Source organism: Bacillus rossius, chromosome 7 (assembly GCF_032445375.1).
Source record: "Bacillus rossius redtenbacheri isolate Brsri chromosome 7, Brsri_v3, whole genome shotgun sequence".
Taxonomy (NCBI): domain Eukaryota; kingdom Metazoa; phylum Arthropoda; class Insecta; order Phasmatodea; family Bacillidae; genus Bacillus; species Bacillus rossius.
This window is the reverse complement of record NC_086335.1, coordinates 21984617-22007611: the sequence shown is the minus strand read 5'-3', so window position 1 is coordinate 22007611 and position 22995 is coordinate 21984617. Positions and strand designations below refer to the sequence as shown.

The 22995-nt window shown below is 41.7% G+C and overlaps 1 protein-coding gene across 2 annotated transcripts in view; it reads right to left on the bottom strand.

Moving 5' to 3' along the window:
* LOC134533717 (prohormone-2-like) overlaps positions 1–22995 on the bottom strand; it is a 121801-nt gene that overhangs the window by 9772 nt on the left and 89034 nt on the right. The window contains exons 5-8 of one of the 2 annotated variants that reach the window (XM_063371296.1): positions 8032–8116; positions 3160–3303; positions 1650–1759; positions 804–1000 (exon numbers count right to left, since the gene is read on the bottom strand). In XM_063371296.1, coding sequence (XP_063227366.1) covers positions 804–1000; positions 1650–1759; positions 3160–3303; positions 8032–8116 — 536 coding nt within the window. The remainder of the gene's footprint in view (positions 1–803; positions 1001–1649; positions 1760–3159; positions 3304–8031; positions 8117–22995) is intronic. The other variant, XM_063371297.1, reaches the window with a different exon arrangement.

Sequence of the window (22995 nt, the reverse complement as noted above, 5' to 3'; positions counted from 1 at the left end):
ATTAAAATCGAATAATAATTAAATATTTTCAACATGGCGGCCATAACGAAAATCCCAACGGTGACGACATAATACAAAATGGCGGCCATGATATCCTATTGGCAGAGATCATTCCCTAAGCAGATTAGGTCGGCTTGTAGATGCGAACTTAAAGCCACCTTGCAAACACTTCAAGCCTCTGACATTGTTGAGGACTAAAAACGGGAAATTTTCCCTTGAAATAGGGAAATTATTATTGTTTTGATTTTTGATCTTCTTTGGCGTAGTTTTTTCTTCTAAAAACTGGAGATTTTGGCAGATTTTTGAGAATTATTAACAAATTTTCATTTATGGCAAATTTTGAAGTTCAAGTTCAAATGTCAAGGTCAACTTCAAGATGGCCGCCTTGACGTCACAATCCAAGATGGCGGTTGGCTCCTCGCTCCACGCACCGGCACCATCCGCCGGAGGAACTATTATATACTACTTGCGTAGTCTAATAGTCATAATTATCATGTCTGTTTGATGACAATAGATCCACTTCTCAATACAAATTACTTAAAAATCAAATACAATATTCCGAAATAGCTGTGTAAATTCAGTTGACTTCGAATTTTTTTCATTTTTAGTGGACATAAAGACGTTGGATGTTTTTATGGTGAGAATATGCACGTGACCCATCACTTTGAGACGTCGCTGACCTCTCTTGTTGTGCGAATGGGGAAATGGACACCGTTGCAATGTAGCGATGATCGCGCTCGTTGCTTCCAGGTGACCAAGGAGTGAAAGAGTGGCACTGGAGCGCGGTGAAGGCAGGTACCTACCTGTCGCTTGCGGGTGACCATGAAGCGCTTGTCCTTGGCGAAGCCGCCCCACTGGCCCTCCCTCTTCTGGGCCGGGAAGAGCGGGAACTGCGCGCCCGCAGAGGGGTAGTACATCGGCACCCGCTTGTCCAGCGCGAAGTGCCCGGGGTAGGCGCTGGGGGCTGACGGATACACCGGGCCCTCCCACCAGCCGCCTGCTGCACCAGTCACCGGTCAACCCCGCTTAGTTGCTGCCAAGCCTTACACTGGCGCAAAAACTATGCCAAACAGACGTGGTGACCCTGGAAGAATTTAGTTAGACCATGGACAAGTGGGTCTGGGGCTGGAACCTGGGTAAATTCTAATGCGAGTCAGTGTTCTAACATTGCTCAACTTGCTCGGTCGTCCATGTTTAGTTCAAGTTCACCTAACAGGTGGAGTGACGATGGGGCATACAGATGTGCAGTATAGATTGCCGACAGCCAAAATTAATGGTCGAATGCAGGAGTCGTTGGTCCAGGGGGGTCAGCGCACCTGACATTAGTCTGGGATTATGTATTCAGAGCTCCATATGGGCAAGAGTGTCTTGAAATTAATTTATAACACGTCCCTCTCTAAGCCTTTCTATTTATTATGCAGGCAATGTGGATTATGAGTTCAGCATTGAAATCATTTAGAGGACTTGTGGTGTAAACATTCTTACACCTAGAAGTCTTTGATAGTACAAATGTACCATACAATTTAACTCATTCGGCTAGCAAAACCCGAAAGGTGTTTAAATGTAATTGCAGTATCAATAATGTAAAAAAAATTATATCAGTGATAGAGGAACTGATGCAGAAAATAGTGCCAACCAAAAATTCTCACCATTGGGGCTGTCTTCCTCCGCCTCTCCCTGCTCGCCTTCTTCTGGTGCCTCGAAGTCCTCGGATGGTTCTGCGCCGTTGAATTGGGACCACCCCGACGGCTCTTGCCTGCTGCTCACACACCACAGCCACATACCAAGCTGCCACATAAACACACAGATTTAAAGTGATAGATTTTAAGATTATTTTTTTATATTCAGCCGACCACTGAATAAGATTTGTATGAATTGCCTCTAACTATAGTAACATAAATTTTTGGTTTGAATCCATGATAACCCATGATGAATCCCTAGAGCCTTTTTTCTATTTTAGGATTAGTATGCCTTTAGTTTGTAAGTTAATTTTCGAAAAGCCTACAGGCATTAATGCGGGAGTGATAAACACACCAATAAAAACCAATTTTAATTCCAGTCTAATTATTATGAAGCTGCGTATTTGTTCTTTACTTAAGCTTTACTTTTCTTACGCAGCGAGGTCACTAGAAATGGATAAACTCAATCACACAAATCAAGATAACGGAGAGGAAGGAATCAGCCATGGCCAGCATTTAAGAACCATTCTAGCATTTAAGAACCATTTCAGCATTTCTCCCCTGAGAAAATTAATTTTACTAATGTTGGTATAAATCTTATAAATTAATCGTAATTTTCACAATATTGTTGTTCTGTGTCTTGGGATGTCCTTAACTAAAATATTTAATATTCATTGCAATGGAAACAGCTAAAACTACTAAGTCTGTTTTATCATTGGCCGTATAAACGAACATTGCGCGGATTTTTTTTTTTTCGCTCCAGGCCAGATTGAAATGTTATTAACAAAATCAATCACTAAATGTGCTTATTAGCCGATACTAAAGATAAAAACATTTTCGTCCTTGAGTCTGGGTGACGTGTAGATTTGGTCACACATCTACATGTTTATTACTTGTTCCGCATGTTCCAGGACGTGGCAGTAGAAGTATAAAGCAGATTAGCGCAAGTTCCAAGCTTTTGTTTCGTTTCTGTTGGCCACAAAGAATGTTCATAACTGCACCTTGACTTCACGGACATACTGTATATAAATATATATATGTCCCACGCGCCACATCGCACTGCTCCAAACCCTCACCTCTCATATCACTCCAGCTTCTTACTTTAAACATACATATTAAGAACCATCTATCTAATAATGTCAGGGTGGCCGAGCGGTGAAAGGTGCTGGTTTTTTTAATGCGAACATTTTCTGGTGAAAATCCTCCCCCGGTTTGAACCCAACAAACTCGGTAGACCTATTATAAGAATGTATAATACTATACAACAACACTAGCATGCTCTAGTAGCTAAACTTGAAACCATCCATGACATAATCTAACATGTCGCTTTATAACCCCTCTTCTCGCCACATTTTGTTAACACCCCAATCTATCCTACTTCTCCAACCCTTAAAAAACTAATTCACATGCTGAATCCGCTGTGCCCCGCCTGGACCAGAACTGTGTTGTTCTCTCTACTGACAGAGGGCTCGGCACGCACCTGTAGGGCAGCTGCTTGCGGTGCTCGGCCTCCCAGAGCGACAGCAGCGCGATGACGTCCTCTGGGTCCAGCTCCAGGTCCCTCTTGAGCCGCTGGCCAGAGGACAGCACGCGGGGCACCATGGGGCGGAAGCTGCTCATCCCACTGCCGACACACACACGGGAGCTGCTCGCCACCTCGCCACCAACACCCTGAACCCACCGGCAGTGCCTCAACACGATACAGACAGACACCAGTTTGGTTTCAATATTTTTTACGTGACGTCTAATAAATCGATGAACGCCGGCTGCACGCACGAAAAAGTGTCCCGTTACGCTCATTGTACGCTCATTGTCCCGCATCTATCTCTCTTCCACTCGATTGGAACAACCATCGATTTGACTTTTTCGAGGCACATTAAACTTCAAACACTCCCATTCGTTTCCTACTTTTCCTATCATCGTCCTATCCTTAACAGAATAACACAGATTGGAAGAAGTTAAATAGCAAACATGTATAAAAGTTATAGTTAAAATAATCTCTTCGTTAAAGTAATAAACATATTTGAATTAATGAGCGCAAATAAAAGTAAATTTATCAATTAAATTGTATATTTCATTTCACTCCTTCTTTGTATCCATACAAAATAGTGATAACTCAATAAAAATGATTAAATTTTATTCATAAATGTATGGAATCATTGCATCAATGTTTTGTTATGACGTCACGTTAAAATATCGTCCGTAAACCGAATTTACAGACAACCAAAGTTTTAAAGTTGTCACACATCTGTACCGTTTGGCTTTGCAAAGCATGTAACTTAGTAACTTATTGGATGGCCTGACATTAACATTTAGTTGGCTGCTACAATTAGTATCCCCTGAGATGTTAACGCTATGTTATTGTCTCTGGAAGTTTCTGCTTTAACGAAGACAATTTTTTTTAATAAGGAACATTGGAAAATACTATTGAAACAAATATGTTTTTTTTTTCATTCCTATCGCTCCCCCTTTAATAAGTAGGTATGGATTAGAACTTCCGTCGCTAAACACATTCGCTTCCATAAAAAAAAATAGTCATTTTAAACTGTTTCCACACGGCAGACACTACACTTCAATGAATGGTTTGAGTGACCTGCAAACATAGTGAGGACCATCAGCTAGACATAAAGAGTCTTCGCGGATAGTAAGTTAGCAAGTGACAGCCTATTCAACATTTGTTACGAAGATTGCTATCAGAAGGAAGGTTGCGACCCTCCGGTGACTTGTGACATTGCAAAATACTTCTTATAACGTTACAAAACATTGCCTGCAGATCTTACGAACTAATTGTGGACTAACAAGATAATTTCAGATAACCTGTTCCGGTTCCTGAGTGAAAAAAGTTACTGAAAGTACTGAAAGATTGAAACCATACAAACACCTTTATAAAAAAAATACAGCATTTGCTTTGTTTTTCATTATAAAAATTCCGTAGAATTTACTGCAATTTTCTTGTACGTTTACAAAAATAGCTCTTGGCAACTGAGTTTGAAGAAATGTTTTGTTTGGTTACAAAAAAAATATACTGTGTCACTTAGCTTCTAATTGAGAAAACATAGAATCCTTTGTGTTATGACGGTTTTTTCCCAAGATTTATTTAATTTTAATTTTTTGCTACAAATATATTTATTATTACCACTTATCTTAATATAAATATATAGGTCTTCTATTTGGTGTTGAATTATAAAAATAATATTTGTTTCACGGTTGAACACCTATTTATGATTGATTTAAATAATTCTTGAGGGTGACATAGCCCCTATGACTCTTCAAATTAAGTTATAAATTACACCATAAAAATAAGAGCACTTGCAAGTTACTGACCCTCACTAGTTTTTGTTTATCCTCTACACAATTTTTGTTTTTTACATATACAAAAGATTCCTTTCGAAACCAATTGCCAAGAATTAGTTTGTAATATTATAATAAAAATATTGTAAATTTATAGAACCAACTGATATGGATATATTTTCTCACATGAAGTAAGTTTTAGGCAGCAATGTTTATTTCTTGCCGTACTCACGAAATATTTTAATATAATCATTTTAATTTTTGATTGATTCTTTATTCAAGTGTGTATATTTTTTTAACTATGGAAAATAAAATAGGATATTTCACAATATTATTTTATTTGTTGTATTATGCTTATTAATGTGCGCAGTTAATACTGGAAAACTATTCAGTGAACGGTTTGCAAATAACCGTAACTTATGTAGGTACTGGGATAGCCCAAAGCATAAATGTCCAGGAAATAATTCAAAGCCTGTATTACTACGAGCAGTTTTTTTTTGCAACGATATAGTTGCTCTCCATGAAAATGTGAAAATTTACAAAAATCTGTGATTTCAAATGATTATTTCAGTTCCATTTACAATATATATATATATATATATATATATATATATATATATATATATATATATATATATATATATATATATGTATATATAAATTGCAGTGTACGCGGGAAGCAGGCAGGCGGCAACTTGCAAAGCGGAGAGCGAAATGGCTGCTCCAGACTTCTGGAAGCGCCGCGCCGGGCAGAAGGGCGCAACTTCAGATTGCCGTCGCCAACTGCCGCCGAACCCCCCGGCGGAGCTGCGGCGCAGTGGGGGAAGAAACGCGATATCGAGTCCGCCCGCGAGACAGCCGCTCCGAAACGAAGAACAGGAAAGTAAACTTTGTTCTCGTCGCCCGCGCCGAGGCGAGGCGATATCTCGTTACTGCGAGGAACAGCGCAACTCCTCCGACTGCCGGCGAACAGCGGGCGGCGATTGAATTTCCAGGGAAGGAAGAGGAAGGAAAACTCGAGCCAGGATGTCGTTCGTGTCTTTGCGCAGCTTCTTCCTTGCCGATTGGTCCAATTTGCCGCGCAGGTATAAAAAAAATATATATCCAATAAAACTGCGACATAAAGAGAAACGAAGCCTGTTTCTTGTTTCCATGACAACCGAGACTTCGATAAAAAAAATTTTTTTTATGGTAGCCAGTCATCCAGCGGAGGCTAACTATAGACGAGAATGGGCTCGTGTTCTTTAACACAGCACAACTACAACATAGTTAGTTAGGGTAAGACTTTATTTGACTTACGACAGGTGGTTCAGGACGTATGCAATAACTGATATTTCTAAACTCACGTGACAAGGCACGAGAAGATTTTAACAGTGGCGGACGCAGGGTGGAGAGATAGGGGAGGTACACCCCCATGTTTTAAATTTTTTTTATTAATATGACTGTGTGAGAAGCCACGTAGCCCACAGCTACTAGTGTAGGTCCATGTGTCAGAGTTTGGGGTCAACGGTAATGTAAGTTTTTTTTAATACAAAAGTTTAATTTTTTTCGAAATTCTCTCCCCCTTTCCTTATCCGTAGCACTTCCAGTCAGGTCCTGGAGTCAGTTTCCCTAACCCCCAGTCACGTATCCAGGCTCAGTAGAGCACATTTCCCACTGCTCCTGCCAATTTCCACCCCCTCCCTCTTTTCCACGAATCACCTCCCAGAGCAATGACCGGTGCTTAACCCCGGCCAGTGACGGCCTATCTCAAGGTCTGGACATTGGTTTTCAAACGTACCGCCTCTGACCTCTAGTGACAGAGTTATCATCTACTCCGAGTCTTGGCCAAACACATCCTGCCCCCTAGCGACTCACGCAACAAACATTCTCCTGTCGTTCTGTCTCCTCCATAAGCCACCATGCCTTAGAAGTAGTCTCATTCGATATGTACGTGTCGACTTCTTCTCTGTTTCGGCCACTTCCCAGGAGATCGCGCTGCGATCGGGCACTAGCACCAACATCGAGCTATCGAAGTCTGTATTTCTCGAACACTACTTCGGACATCTTCGGAACATTTCGGTCCTGAAGCCGAAGTATCCCCTCCTTCTTTCAAAGCGGAGCGCCTGATTTAATTAAGCGTCAAAGGTGCCATGCCAGGGACTCTTGGCGCGACTTCTCACTGACGGCATCGTTTCTCGGCCAGCCCTCAGCACGATTCAACTTCGCTTCTACTGCAAGGATGTAGTCGCCTCGTCAAAGGATGCTTTTCCTAAGCTTTTAGAAAGCTATCAGTCAGACTTTGCTTTAGTGTAGAGAATTTTATAATTTGTAAAATTTTTGATTTCGCGGGCACCTCGGCGAGACCTCTCCTGAATTCAAGGTACAGCACCCTGTTTTTGGTGACTTTTCGACATCCATTCTCTTTCCCGACTATTCCCTTTTTTTTGTGGGCATTTATGCTTATTTAACGACTGGCTGTGATGCAGGTCTAATCGTTTGGATTTGGCTTGTTCACAGACAGGGTCCCAGACACGGAGCCGAGATTGCGGGGTTTATTTTTGTCCTCGATACCCGAAGACTACTAAGGCACCACCTGGTAGCCCGGCTTCATCATACATGATCACTCTCGACATTACTACCTGGAAATTCTCCACGACACCCACAGCAGGCCAGTTCGGCACGGGATGCCAGCATGCTGGAGTAAAAGGAGTAGTGAATTTGCTTACCTTTGAATTATTGTAATAAATACACTTTTCTTATAAAACTAGCATCACATTAAATAACACTATATACGTACACTTGAAAATAATCAGTTTTTCGACCCTCTTGTAAAGTTATTGAAATGTTATTTAGGCGGTATTGTTAAGTAAGTGACGTTCTACTTGCTCTACTGCGGGCAAACAATTGCCGGCGTGTCCACACAAAGCTGCCCCGGAGGAAGAGGAACTACTGGACTATATCTACTCCTCGGTACAGTCATCTCGCGCTACTGGCGGGTAAACCCAGGCCAGCCACTGGACACCAGCCACTGGCGCGCCGACTGGCTTCGAGGAAGCGCGACATTGGGCGCGTCACTCACCTGCGCTTGGACGGAGTGGCGAAGCCGGCGTCCTGCAGGCCTCGGCGCTCGCCGCCGCCGTAGTAGCGGTACTGGTTCACAGCGGCTGCAACACAGCACAGGCCAGTAGAGGCGCGCATCCCGGCAGAGGGTGCGTGTGCTAGTGAGGTGACTCTCCTTGTGCTCCCATCGCGGCATCCCAGCTGGCGCGCTGTCTTCTCGGCGTGCGTGGGACAACTACTGTGATTTCAACGAAAAACCATAACACGTGGCGGGGAAATGGAGGTAAGTGTAATGCAATTCCCTTGAGTATTTTTAAGAATCTCTACGTTTTATGCCTAAAAATTATTCTGAAAACATGCGTTTTCGCCCTATTCTTTCTCCTAAAATACAGTTTTAAAACAAAATTCGGAAACAGAACTACTAGTCCGCTCTCAGCGCATTTTAAAATGTTTTTAGTAGAGATACACCAGTATCTAACATTGAACAGTTTTCCAATCCCGTGGTTTATTCTGAATCTCTGCACACGTATTTGTCCAGCAGGCAGGCGGGGCCCTTAGGATTTGTTTCACTGCAGGTTACGAAGAAAACTGATTTTTCTAATGGGGGAGTTAGGCAAAGTAAAGATTTGGTTTTCTAGGTGTGTAGTTGTTCTGTCAGCGGCGAATGTTAGCTGTGCGTAATGGGACTACCATAAACCGTGGGCAAATACCGCTCAAGGGAAAATTTTTACGTAAGAAAATTTATCTGACACTTAACTGCGAATATTATTTTTTTATGCACGTGGAATTTAAAAAATATATTAATTATCGTGGTCTCTAGCTTAGGCGATCTAACTAAAGTGCTCGAAATCGCCATTATTAGGCACGAAACAACCAATCGCTGTACAAATTTCGGGCCCTAAATAGTTTTGATAGTTGGTGTCTACATTCACGGAGTTAACATGCAGCTCGGATACATTATTACGAATTCCCACTCCGTAACATCCAACATCCAAATCAGTAGTATATAATAGGGGCAGCTGGGACAGGCGCCAGGCGGTGGTGGTGGTGTCGGCGTCCGCCATCTTGGATTCTGACGTCACGGCGGCCATCTTGGATGGTTGTGACCTTGACCTTTGACCTTTACCTTGACCCTGACGGCCATTTTGGATCCGCCATCTTGGATCCGCCATATTGGATGACGTAATTGTGTTCTCGAAAATTCCGGCGATGTGTTGTCCGCCATTTTGAAATATGACGTCACCGTTGCATTTTTCGTTACGGCCGCCATCTTTAACTTTTTTATTTATTATCCGATTTTAATGAAATTTTTTTTTAAATTTATAAAAAAATTCAAATAATAAAATTTTAATAAAAAATATTTAAAAAATATACTTTTACGATACGGAGTTCGGAGTCCTCGGTTCGAACCCGACGAGGTCAAAAAAAAATTTAAAATGGCGACAGGCTCCTTCCCCCGTGGTGGCTGTAGGCAGACTGACTTCCCACTACCACTTTTTTCATAGCACATATATCGTCAGGTAACATGACGTCACGTCCGACATCTTGTCTTCATCCGCTGGAGACCACCATCTTGTTTTCGTCTGCTACAGTGTACCGATACCATGCTAATTTAATTCTTATCCGCTAGAGTGCAGTAATCATTTATTATGGAGGTGCCCCCCACCATCTTGAAATTTGGACGTCATCTTGAAAATCCGTAATTTTTATGTTAAAAAATCGGGAAAAAATCCAAAATTCATCAAATAATTAACTCATTAATTTACATATTGATTCCTGACCTTGGTTCGATCCCTGACCGATACCAATCAACTTTAATTTTAAAAAATACCACTAAAGTGTTAGGTTTGAGAAAATAAAAACACCACAATTTCTTTTAAAAAAAACTTTTATTACATACATACTACACTACTACAAGTACAAAAAAAATACACAGACAAATTACTAAAGTTTTGGTTAAGATTTATTTCCGCATTTAATCTTGTGCTGTTCAAGACACTGTATAGCTGTGAGTCCTGATTTTCGAGGTCGATTAGCGAAATACTTAAAGCACATCTTACACATATAAATCTTATGTTGATGTTTTGTAACCTGGGGTCTCACTAGTCGGGAGAAGTTTTTGATGTAGCAGTAGTGTGCAGCACCGCTTTCATTTGTCACAAGCAACAAATCGAAATGATTTTTTTCTTTCTTGTTTGGTTACCCGAATCGGACACACCTTATTATCCTCATTTAGCGCATACACATTAACTGATACTTCAGGGTTATTTTTCTCAAAAACTTTTATCTGATTTAATGGTGGTGGATAGCACAGTCCAGCGAAGTTGTATTTATTCTCCAAAGCATAATACCTCTTATCAACGCGGTTTTGATGACTTCCCTCGACAAATCTTGCCAAAATACTCCATTTAAAACAAAACTGGTCCTTCAAGTTTTGGCAATTCACAACTGCTCTTTTGTTGACTATCGCCTCAGGTAAGGCAATAAATGATGATGTCTGATGGTATGGAAGCATACTATCACTTGATTTGATTCCTATGCACATGATCTTGTGACTGTCCAGACTGTTACAATGCGAAAAAACCTTATCGCATTTGTCGCACTTATATTTCTCTCGAGAGATTGTCAGAGACCTACTGCAGGTTATTGATGCACCACAATATTTGCATTGATGCGATGCATGCTCTTTATTAATTGATGTCTGGAATGCGGATGGTGAAACGTCAGCTGATGGTGGAACAGCACGTATCGTTGTCTCCTCCGCAGCAGGTATCGGGATCTTCACAGCTGTCGACACCTCAGCCATTGAGCTTTCCGCTGCCGTGGTCTCCTCTGCAGTCGGTATCGGGATCTCCGTCTCCATCATCGTTGCTGCCATCGAGGTACCCGCTGCTGTCGGTAAACATTCTATTCCGGTCGACATAACTAAATCTCACGAAACTTAATGGAGAGAGCACGTCCGTACTGCACCGCGGCCAGAGGCGAACTGCGGGTCCAGTCGTCTGAACCTCGCTTATATACCCGCGGTCTACTGGTATGCTACATGAGTCAAAATAATGTCTGTATTTAAAATAATTTTTTTATTATGTACCTAAAAATTATAGAAATAAAAACACACACAAGTTCAAGTTTTACATATTTATTTATAAAACATACACAAATACACATTAGGTTAAGGAATCAAGCATTTTCACAAGCAAAGTCTTTAATGCCGCACGAACTGACTCGTCTACTCCGGTTCCAACTGGTTCGTTGACTCCGGTTCCAACTGGTTCGCCGGTCACGCGATCAGGAACACAGGTTTCCAGCTGGTCATCTTCTGCGACGTCGACAACTCCGACAAGACATGGTCGATGACGTCTGTGACCACGTCTACGCCTGGGCTTAGGCTCAGTGCTAGTTGGGACAGATTCACTGCCTGAACGGCTACGACGAGACGCACACCGTTTGGACGTCTGCGTAGAAGCATCACAGGTCGCAACAGGTTGCAACACGTCCATGTTTGGTGTTGCACATGCAGACGAGGCGACTACCTCAGCGATGCTAGCAGGAAGGATTGTGTGTGGTCTCATGTGATAGATGGCACAGTTTCCAGGTTCGCAACAATCTATCAGCTGATGAGTCGGTTCGTAGGACACAGGAAGGTGCGCAAACCGCCAATGCTGAGCGCCTCCATCACAGGTTTCTGTATATGTACGTAGATACCCGGAATCCCAGTAGCTGTACTCAACACTGCTGAAGCTAGGTCTTGCGCTCACGTACACGTTAGCAGGATGAAACGTAAACATCTTCTTGCAGGTCGAACGACAACTGAAGGCGCGTACGTAGGTATGACATTTATATATGCAGGCTCCTAATAACACTGTGTGTGCCATTTCTGCATTAGCTGCGAGTTTGTACAGGCACAGACACGTTCAAACTTGTCACGTGGCTGCACGTCGTATATTGCACTAAGCTTGCGCAGGGAAGGACAGCCGTAGTCGGTCTGTATATCTACAATTTCAGCTGCTCCGTCGTCACACAACTTGCTCATCCATTTCTTCTGTTCAGGTCCGGCAACGTAGATTATTTCGTTTTCAACTAGTAAATCTTGAAGTGTGTTTTTCACTTGGTGGTACGGAATTTTTCCTTCGTCCCACTCTAGTCCGTGATAATATTTACATAGCCATTCATTCGACCGTTTGCTTTTTTCGTCTAGTAGTTTCCAAGGATACGGGGGTCGGAAGCTGCGGGTTCGAGTCTTGTCTCCGGAGGTGACGCTAATTTCCTTGAGCACGAACCCATTTTGGCTCTGGAAACCTTGCAGGTTGCAGTACATCTTGTCGCTAGCAATGCTCGGTCGTAACTAAATTATCATAGAAAACGAAACCGTATTTATGTCAGAATTTTCACAAGTTTGTCTCGACAATTGTACGAAGCAAGCCGATCGTGAAGTATCAGACAAAAAGCATAGGTGTTTGGTGGAATATTTCCGCTAAACGTTATCTCGATCCTACAGTCGATGATGTTTGAATTTATACGTTCATCCTGCTTGGAAACGTCAAACACCATTAACGGTGCCTTGTTCTTGAAACTGTCGGGACTCAGTATCGGTGACTGTATCAGACCGTAGTAAGCTTGCTGAAACTTGGCATACATTTGATATGCTAGAAGAAATCTTCCACTTTCAAAATCCATGTTCATGTCAACGTACGGATAACTTTCGCTGTTAAAAATATTTTTACATTGCGTATTTGACAGTTATCGAATACGGAGCGACTTACTCCTGCATTGAGCTGTCTTCCGGTCTGAAGCCCAACGATGATGTATCTTGGTTTTTCCGTAGCGAAGCTGGACTTTACTATCCAATTGATACGCTGACTATGAGGCAAGCCAGGATAAGTTTCCAGGCTTCAGGATCGGAATGGCACATCGAAGTTCTTGCCATTTTCTATGTTCTTCAACATCTTTACTCGTTCAACGGTGCTCACTTGGATGTGGGGCAGCATCCACTCGATAGACTGTAGTGTTAGCGAGACATCTTGAGGGTTTTCTGCAGCGGCGACAATTGCATTAATGTGCGTGTTGGCTAGAAGCAGTACGAGCTCTTGTTTCGAATTAATGATTATATGCTTATAGTCCTCAGCGAATCCAAGAAGCATGGACAGAGAAACACAAACTTCGAACTTCCCTTCGGCATAAACCGGAAGCTTATATTCATCCTCGAGAGCCCAACCGGCCATCTTTGCAGCAGACAGTTCATTTGGCGTGAGCGAAAGGTAATTTTTCATAGCAGATGTTATGCCTACATCTCTCGTCTGGTCTACCTCGACGCCATTGAGTACATATGTAATGCGCTCGATTAGGTGAAGAATACCATTGCAGGATATTGATGTCGTTGTCGGGTGCGTACCATCCGCTTTTGTCAGCGTGCCTCTTATACGTAGAAATGACTGCGAAGGTAAAGTACAAATATCTTGGTGCTGTACAGCAATGCGTACTTCCGATGGTAGTGCGTACGGTCCGAGCAGGAAAGGCTGGTACTCGTGCAATTCCATTTTCGTAATGCTGTCTTCAAAAATGACCGGATCTTCCACGTTGAGGATTTCGTCTTCCATATTTACTCGGCACTTGTCCAATACTGAGAAGATACTTTATGTTGTCAGGTGTTAATGCACCGATGTCTGGTAGAGAACTGTTCTTATTCACGAAAATACGATTTCTTTTATAACTGTTCGGTGTTACGAACTTTATGCCCATCGCTTCAAGTGCAGACGTAATGTAATTTCTTCGTCTTGAAAATTCACCAATCGTCCTCGCTGGTCAACGATTCGGACGACGACTTCGTGTGCGCACTTCACGACGACTGGAACGTAAATGATACTTTGCGGTACTTCTACCAGTTTATATCCTGGCGGGACCATCGGCGAAAACTCGTGCAGCATGTTGCTTAGTCTTCCGTTGAGATACGTTCCACTTGCCAAATTACAGTTTATTCTTATGACGTTCACAGGCAAAATGTTTACTGCGCGCGTAGATTCGTACGTTCTTCCTGTATCATACACCTTTGATTCGAATCCGAGCATCGTACCTATGGTCCCAGGTTTCGTAAAGTCAACATTTTCACTGCATGTTAGAATGCTTTTTTGAGTGTTTGGATTTCCACGCTGTTGAAAGTCTACATCCTGTGGTAACATATCCCTGATGTAATTTGCAATGTCATCAATTTCGTAAGAGCCAACAGGTAACTGTATTTCATGAGCGGTCCCATCGCTTTTCAGGAAGCAGATCTTGCAATTTTCTTCGTCAATGTTCGGTATGGCATTATACGTTTGAAAATCTACGAGTCCGATACACCATTCTCCGTCTAAATCCAGAGGCGGGAAATGAACCGCCCGCAGCTCAGATGCGTGACCTGTCAAGGTAAGTGTTATCGACATGACTAATAAATTATCATCACTGCACAACCTTTAAGTAGCAATTTTTATTGGTCAGCTAATTTTTTGTTTGTTAAAAAGCGAAGACACAAGTGTCCGCAGTTTGTTTGATTAGGCTTCTGCTCCGTTTCGTAATTGTAAAACAACGTAGTGGACCGGCCCAGGTACTGTCGCAGTTCGGGCGGAGGCCGTAAATTTCCAAAACTATCGTAGTACTCGGCCATTTTTCCAGTCTTTACATAGGCCACCCAGTGCGTGCCGCGACCCGCCGACGTGTCTAAATTTATGAAGGCACGTTCGTGCGTTTTTGGCTTGCTGGGCAAAGTGTCTCGCATAAACACGCCACGGAAGTTTGGTATTTTAAGTTTGCGTGCGTACTTTATTAAATCTACGTTGGTGAGCGGACGTTTCGGTAGGGAAGTTAGGATTTTCTCTTTACTCGTTTCTTTTTCATGCCTCGACCTGATTTGTGAGGTCGTAAGTACAGTCCTGCGCCGTTTTTTTTACCGATGGCAATGGCTTCCATGCTGGCATTGTGTCGCTGTGCTTCTTTTAACTGCTTGCGCTCATTCTTCGAAGTGTTGACTGCCCGCACTATACCGCTCGTTGCACCGATGAGGCCACCGAGAGCACCCAATGCAGGCAAAAGCAAAGGAAGAAATCCTCCTATAATCTTCTTGTCGAGAGTCTGTAATTTTTGCTTGGCTTTTTGCACGCCTGCACCAGTCTTGCGTTAGGTCTTGCATGAGTTAGTCTTTGACTTGATGGAGCTGGCTCGTTGAGCGCCCAGTCCTAATTTCGTCTTTGCCTTCATGATTTTGGAAACGCCCCACGCTGCGATTTTCTCTCCTAGTCCCGCGTTCAACGATTTACTTATATCTTCGGCTTCCTGTGTCAATATCTGATCTGCTCTGTGCCTAGATTCCAGATCCTTGCTTAATGAATATGCGATATCGTGCTGCTTGCACTTTTCGTCCAGAGAATTAATGCCCACGTCACCTCGAGCTAACCTTTTCGCTAGTTTAGTCCCGGGGCCGCAAAATCTGTAGCCGGGAATGTGTAGCTCGAATGGTAGGTTGTTTATAAGCGAGTTTACGAGTCCCGCACCGATGTGTATTTTGTTCTTACCTCTTCGAGTCATTACGCACAACTGACCAGAAAGTATAAATACGCTTATTTTATACAATTACTTTAGTACAATGCAGGTCGTCAAGCAAGACGTGTGTTTGCCCGTGCGCATTACGCAAGACGATGTATTTAGTGCGCGTGAATCACGACATGGCTTACTGTTGCCTTCTGCCGTACGATGCATAATGGCGGGTCCGTCCAACTGCGGTAAAACGTGTCTTTTACTGAGTTTACTGGAGGAGCCAAATGGTCTTCAGTTCGAGAACGTCTACTTGTATTCCAAGTCGTTGCAACAGCCAAAGTACCGGCGCCTAGCTACTGTTCTACGCTCGGTGGATGGTCTGGAGTATTTTCCGTTTAGCGATAATACCGATGTTGTACCTCCAAACGAAGCAAAGCCTAATTCCGTGTTTGTTTTCGACGATGTAATGTGCGAGAAACAAGGCAAAATACAAGAGTACTTTTCCATAGGCAGACACGCCAAGGTAGACTGTGTTTACCTGTGTCAGACGTACAGTCGTATTCCAAAACATCTCCTACGAGACAACGCGAATGTCATAGTTTTGTTTCGCATGGACGAACTTAATTTACGTCACGCTTATGACGATCACGTAAACACCGACATGACATTCCAGGAATTCAAAGACATGTGCTCCTTGTGTTGGAAAGAAGAACACGGATTCCTAGTCATAGTCAAAGACTGGCCTCTATATAAGGGCAGGTACAGACGAGGTTTCGATCAGTTTATTGCCAAACATGAGTCATAGCATTTCAAAATTCGATCGTAGCAGTCGAGACTTACGTACTGCTCTCAAGTCTCATGACGGCGATATCCGCAAATACATTTCGCTACTGGCTCAAAAAGTAGACAGTGTGAAAAAGGAATTACTAGAGTATCTCGTTGCCATCGACCAGCGTGTGGAAGCCTCGGATTCTCGCATTCGCGACATGATTGAAGTATCGAATGCACAAAGACGGGACGATCTGAGGACTTTTCAAAGTAGTCTGAAAGCATCACTATCTCACTTGTCAACAAATTCAGATTCAGCCAAACACAAGAAAGAAGTTTCTGCGAACGAATAAAAAAGTATAAAAGGAGGTCTTGCAATAAGTTTTCAGCCAGTACAATGTCGAACCTGGCCAGTGACCTTCATCGAGCTATACAGTCTGTTCGTGAAAAATATCTACTCGCTAGACGAACCAGACTTGCACGTGAGATGGAAAATGAGGAGATATTTAAACCAATCACTAGTCGTCTCGACGAACTTAAAAACAAGGAAGAACCGGCCATCATTGTGAAGACAGAAGTTGAAGATGAAATACCAACTGTAAAGAAGAGAAAGTATGAACCAGATCGAGAAGAAGAGGACTTAACAAGTACAGAGTCCATGCACAAGAAAAAAATACCGAAAAAAGGACATCAAATTAATGCAATGGTCCGACCATACCTGATATCGTTTACGAGCCGGAATAATGACACGACCTACGGAGTGTACAGAAAACATAATAAATGGTTCCTCGGTGCTAAAGAAATAGACTTTCTACCAGGAAATATCGTGCGCGTAGCAGAGTTCAAAACGCGCGGGACTCCTGGTCTGTACTAATTGCTGTTTCGCAGGGAACCTAAAGGATATTCTCACAACGACTTACAAGAGTACAAAAAACTGCTAGAGCTAACCAATGCACATTTTCGCGATAACGATCCAGATAGTGGTGTATATAAAGACGAATATCACGAAAAAATGGACATTCTCGCTAATCTCTTCAGTGAACTAACAATACATGGCGAAGGTTTAAAAAAGCTAGAAAGTGGTCAGACATTTGACTATGTATATTGGGACGACCCCAATGAATTAGTTGATCGCCTTAGAATTCTACATGCTTCGCTTAGCGTAGGAAACTATTCGCACATCAACGAAATAGTCTCCATACTTGAAGAACTGAGGGAAGCTGGCTACATACAATGAGTCGAACCGGAATCGCTAGCGAACTTCATGCTCCTGCTAGACGAAAATACCTTCGTCGCAAAGTCATAGTTCGTGGAATTGATGATTTATTACAGGCGGACCTTGTTGAGATGATACCGCATTCCCGATTGAATAAAGGTTACAAGTACATGTTGACAGTCATCGATGTTTATAGCAAGTTCGCTTGGGCTAGACCTGTAAAATCAAAGACTGCAACTGTCGTAGCCAAGGCAATGAACAATATTTTGCGTGATGGACGTGTACCGTCGCACCTGCAAACGGACCTCGGGAAAGAATTCTACAATGCAACCCTCAAGGCTTTGATGAAGAAGTATGGCATCAAACACTACTCTACATTTAGTAACGTCAAGGCCTCCGTTGTCGAAAGGTTTAACAGAACTTTGCGTTTCAAGATGTGGCGACAGTTCACGGCTAACGGAAATTACAAGTGGCTTGACATCTTGCCGAAACTAATAAGCGAGTATAATTCTACGGTGCATTCTACCACGAAAATGAAGCCAAAGGACGTAACGGACAATCGCCTGCTTCAAACAGTGTTTTCCAACACGAAGAAGAAAGATCCACGAAAGCGTAAAGCTAACGTCGGTGACATTGTGCGAATCTCCAAGCAGAAAGGTATCTTCGAGAAAGGTTTCACTGCGAACTGGAGTCCCGAACTTTTCCGTGTGACACATGTTCGTGAATCAGAGCCTAGGACCTACTACCTCGAAGATTTGTACCACAAACCTATCCGTGGCGGCTTCTATGCCGAAGAGATTCAGCCTACGTTGTATCCCGATACGTACTTGGTGGAGAAGATTATAAAACGAAGAAATGGACTGTCCTACGTCAAGTGGTGGGGCTTTCCACCTCGCTTTAATTCGTGGGTGGCAGATGCAGACGTCGAGAAATCCACAAAACTTTAGTAATTTGTCTGCGTATTTTTTTTGTACTTGTAGTAGTGTAGTATGTATGTAATAAAAGTTTTTTTTAAAAGAAATTGTGGTGTTTTTATTTTCTCAAACCTAACACTTTAGTGGTATTTTTTAAAATTAAAGTTGATTGGTATCGGTCAGGGATCGAACCAAGGTCAGGAATCAATATGTAAATTAATGAGTTAATTTTTTGATGAATTTTGGATTTTTTCCCGATTTTGTAACATAAAAATTACGGATTTTCAAGATGACATCCAAATTTCAAGATGGTGGGGGGCACCTCCATAATAAATGATTACTGCACTCTAGCGGATAAGAATTAAATTAGCATGGTATCGGTACACTGTAGCAGACGAAAACAAGATGGTGGTCTCCAGCGGATGAAGACAAGATGTCGGACGTGACGTCATGTTACCTGACGATATATGTGCTATGAAAAAAGTGGTGGTGGGAAGTCAGTCTGCCTACAGCCACCACGGGGGAAGGAGCCTGTCGCCATTTTTAATTATTATTTTTTTGACCTCGTCGGGTTCGAACCGAGGACTCCGAACTCCGTGTCGTAAAAGTATATTTTTTAAATATTTTTTATTAAAATTTTATTATTTGAATTTTTTTATAAATTTTAAAAAAATTTTCATTAAAATCGGATAATAAATAAAAAGTTAAAGATGGCGGCCGTAACGAAAAATTCAACGGTGACGTCATATTTCAAAATGGTGGACAACACATCGCCGGAATTTTCGAGAACACAATTACGTCATCCAATATGGCGGATCCAAGATGGCGGATCCAAAATGGCCGTCGGGGTCAAGGTCAAGGTCAAAGGTCAAGGTCACAACCATCCAAGATGGCCGCCGTGACGTCAGAATCCAAGATGGCGGACGCCGACACCACCACCACCGCCTGGCGCCTGTCCCAGCTGCCCCTATTATATACTACTCAAATCTTTTTAAGTATTCACTGTTTATAACTTTCATTTAATGTAAAAAATAATACAGCAGAATGAAATCAGTTATGACTGTTAACAATGTGCACTCAAATCACGTACCTCGTATTATTTTAATATTAGGGGTGATTGTAGACGAGAGTTTTTAAGTTTTCAGTATGGGTTACGACATATGAGAAATGTCAGTGAGAGAGGGCATCACTGCTATCTGGCACCTCGTCAGAGGTGTATGTGTGTTAGTGAGGCGGGATGATAAGCGCGACGCTCGATGATATTTCTAACGCGGTATGCCTCTAAGCGCAAGGCTCTGAATTGATGCGCAGTCTTCTCGTCGTCACAGGATAACTGTGAAATTTGAGCGGTGACATTAACATTATATGGCCGAGAAATGAAGATAAAGGTGTAATGCAAGTCCCTTAAGTGCTTTCAAGAATCTGTATTGGTTGTTACAGGCCTAAAAATTACTCTAAAAACATGCGTGTTAGCCATTTTAACTCTACTAGAAATACAGTTCAAAAACTTGATCTAAAATCAAAAGTACTTTTCGGGCCTTAGCGAACTCTTAAATGCTTTTCGTAAGTAGACCCCTCTCGGATATTTCGAGTAGTTTTGAAATCGCGTTGTTTTTCCCTGAAAAATGTATGGTTTCGATGATTTTCAGGGTAGAATACGCTTTTCTCTGAATACTCTGGCAGATAACGTCAGTTCATGGGCTGCTTACTTGTGAGTCGTCTCAACTGGTTAGCCTGTGTTTTGATACTTCTTTGGTTGAGGGTTTCTCATTGGCCAAGAGTCGTCCAACTGAACAGTGAGCCAATAGCAAAAACAGCTTAAAGTTATATGTATATTTGAATTCTAACCTATTGCAAAATGATTCCGAGAATTTTTTGACGTGACGTCTAATAAATCGATGAACGCCGGCTGCACGCACGAAAAAGTGTTCCGTAACGCACATTGTCCCGTTTCGCTGTGTCCCGTTACGCTCATTGTACGCTTGCGCTGCATCTATCTCTCTTCCACTCGATTGGAACAACCATTGATTTGACTTTTCAATCATGTTTTCGTCGTTTGATTTATTAATATTATGATTTTAACGATCGTCCACCGATTTTCAGCTCAATCGATACGGTTATTTACAAGTAACGTTGAATTTTCAAATACGTGTTTGTACGAACAATGGTGTTTTACAGTTACATAATAATTCAAATTACACCCGGGATCTTTTGCACAATGTTTTAAAAAAAATATTGTAACACATTATAAATTAGTTTGGTGTATTTGGGATGCGTATTTGTTATAAAATCGTATTATAAAAACGAAATAATAATATTCCCCTACGGTGCTGTCATCTACGGTGACGGACGCGAACCGAACTAATCGTGCTATCTATCCGCTTGCGCGGCAACCAGGCACTCGTTAATACATATTTTCCTTTGTTTATCGCGAGCGGCGTTATTATTAATGAATTATAAATAAAATTTCGTGCTCGGGGCCACAATTGCATATCATTTTGAGCACTGGAAGACATAAAAACGTAAAATGTTCTCGACGAATTTTAATCGGTGGTTTTCATTGCTTATTACAACAAAAATTTAATTTCAAGTATTTATTATTTTATTATTAAAATGAAAATGATTCAATTTTATTCAAAAAAGTATGCAATCATTTCATCAATGTTTTGTTATGACTTTGTCAAGTTAAACTATCGTCCGTAAACCGACTTTACAGACAACCAATTTTTTTTCTCGATATTTTGCTATTCTGCCCGGTTTATATAAAAAAATTGTCAAGGCGGTCCCTTCGCTTGTGTGAGAGTCACCAACTCTTTTTGACCGAGATCCATTTGCTTCCAACTCTTATAACTACTGAGGAGCGAAGTGAGACGACGAGTAAAACCAGCCTCTTGCTACATTTAGGAGTAATATTGGTGTTCCAATTCTGTTTGATTCTGCTCCAAAATTGTTTCCAACACGCGAAAAAAGACGACGGGACCGCCGGTGACAGCGGGGGTGAAAACAACGTCGGTCCCACCTCCTCGACATCAGACGTGACGCCCTAGAAATCACAGCACCGGGCAGTTCATTCCAGAAGCAATCATTGTACCTTGAAGCGGACACAAATACTTGCGATTTATTTGTTTAAGGGGCCCGCCTAGTCAGAGGTGTATTTGTGTAACTGAGGCGGGATGATAAGTGCGACGCTCTCTGGTGCTTTTAGTGCGGTATCGTCTCTAAGCGCAAGGCTCTGGACTCGTCGTGCGTAGAACCATGGAATTTCAGCGGTAACCATTATATGTCAGAGAAATGAAGATAAATTTGTAATGAAAGGTTATTGAGTGCTTTCAAGAATATCTGCCGTGCGTTTCAGGCCTAAACATTATTCTGAAAAGACGCGTCTTAGCCGTCTTCACTGTTCTAAACATCTATTTTTTAAAACGAAATACGGAAATAGAGCTCATCCGCCCTCAGCGTATTATTAAATGATTTTTTTAAACAGCTCCCAGTCGGATAACTTGGGCAGTTTTGAAACACTTGGTTTCTCTGAAGCTCTGCACACCGTATATGTACCCAGGTATATCCTTGGTAAATGATGGTTTGCTCTACATTTCGGCGTGCCTTCAAGGGTGATTGTCAATTAAGGCCGGGTTTTCTGACACAGTGTTTGTAAAGGGATATTCGCAGACGAGCTGTGATTGGTCCCTATGGGCGGCCATGATCGGTGGAAGGTCTGGCCAGTCATAATGAGTCTACTCAGTAGGTGCAGCAGCCTTAACTGTAGCTAATTTTTTTGACTGATCAGTTATTCATAATCTTTAAAGATGCGTTCTACACGACACCCTGAAACGTCGGGCTCATCATTATTTTTCAATTTTCGTGGCCTCAACCCAAAATCCAAGAAATAGTTAGTGGTTAAATTTTGTATTAAAATTTTAAAAGAAAATGCTGCAATATGTAATTCATAACTTAAATCAGGTTTATGTTATATTTTTACACTAAATATTTAAACATTTAATGGAGAAGTAATCATATTCGAGGAACATATTAGTTTAAAAGATTGCCTCAATAATTTAGAAATTGCATGAAGAATTGAAGATATATAATTCGATACCAAATTTAACAACAAATAAAAAAAAAACACATTCAGCTAAGAAATATCTCAAACAAACATTCCACAAAAACTTAAACTGAATAAATACAAAGCAATGGTAATAACAGTGAGTAAACTATACATATATACTATATATCTATATACATATATTATATATATTTGGTAATTGGTTGCTATGGAAGGGTGTAAGTGTATAGATAATTTATTTAATTTATTTATAAAGGTCTGTTTAAGGATCTGAATTGTAGGAAGCTCTCAAAGAGAAGATTTTTAAAGAACTTCTAAACTATGAAAAAAAGTGTTTTACATCTAGTGAAGTAGAATGAAAGGAGATTCCCTGAAAATACATGTAAATGTATAAATACAAGTAACTTGACGAAAGTAAGGTCGTTAGGGCCAGCCATGATTCTGTCAGGAATCTGATGGAATGCAAATATTTGAGTGCATTCCCTTGTTAGGATGGAAATATGCATGGTGTTTGAA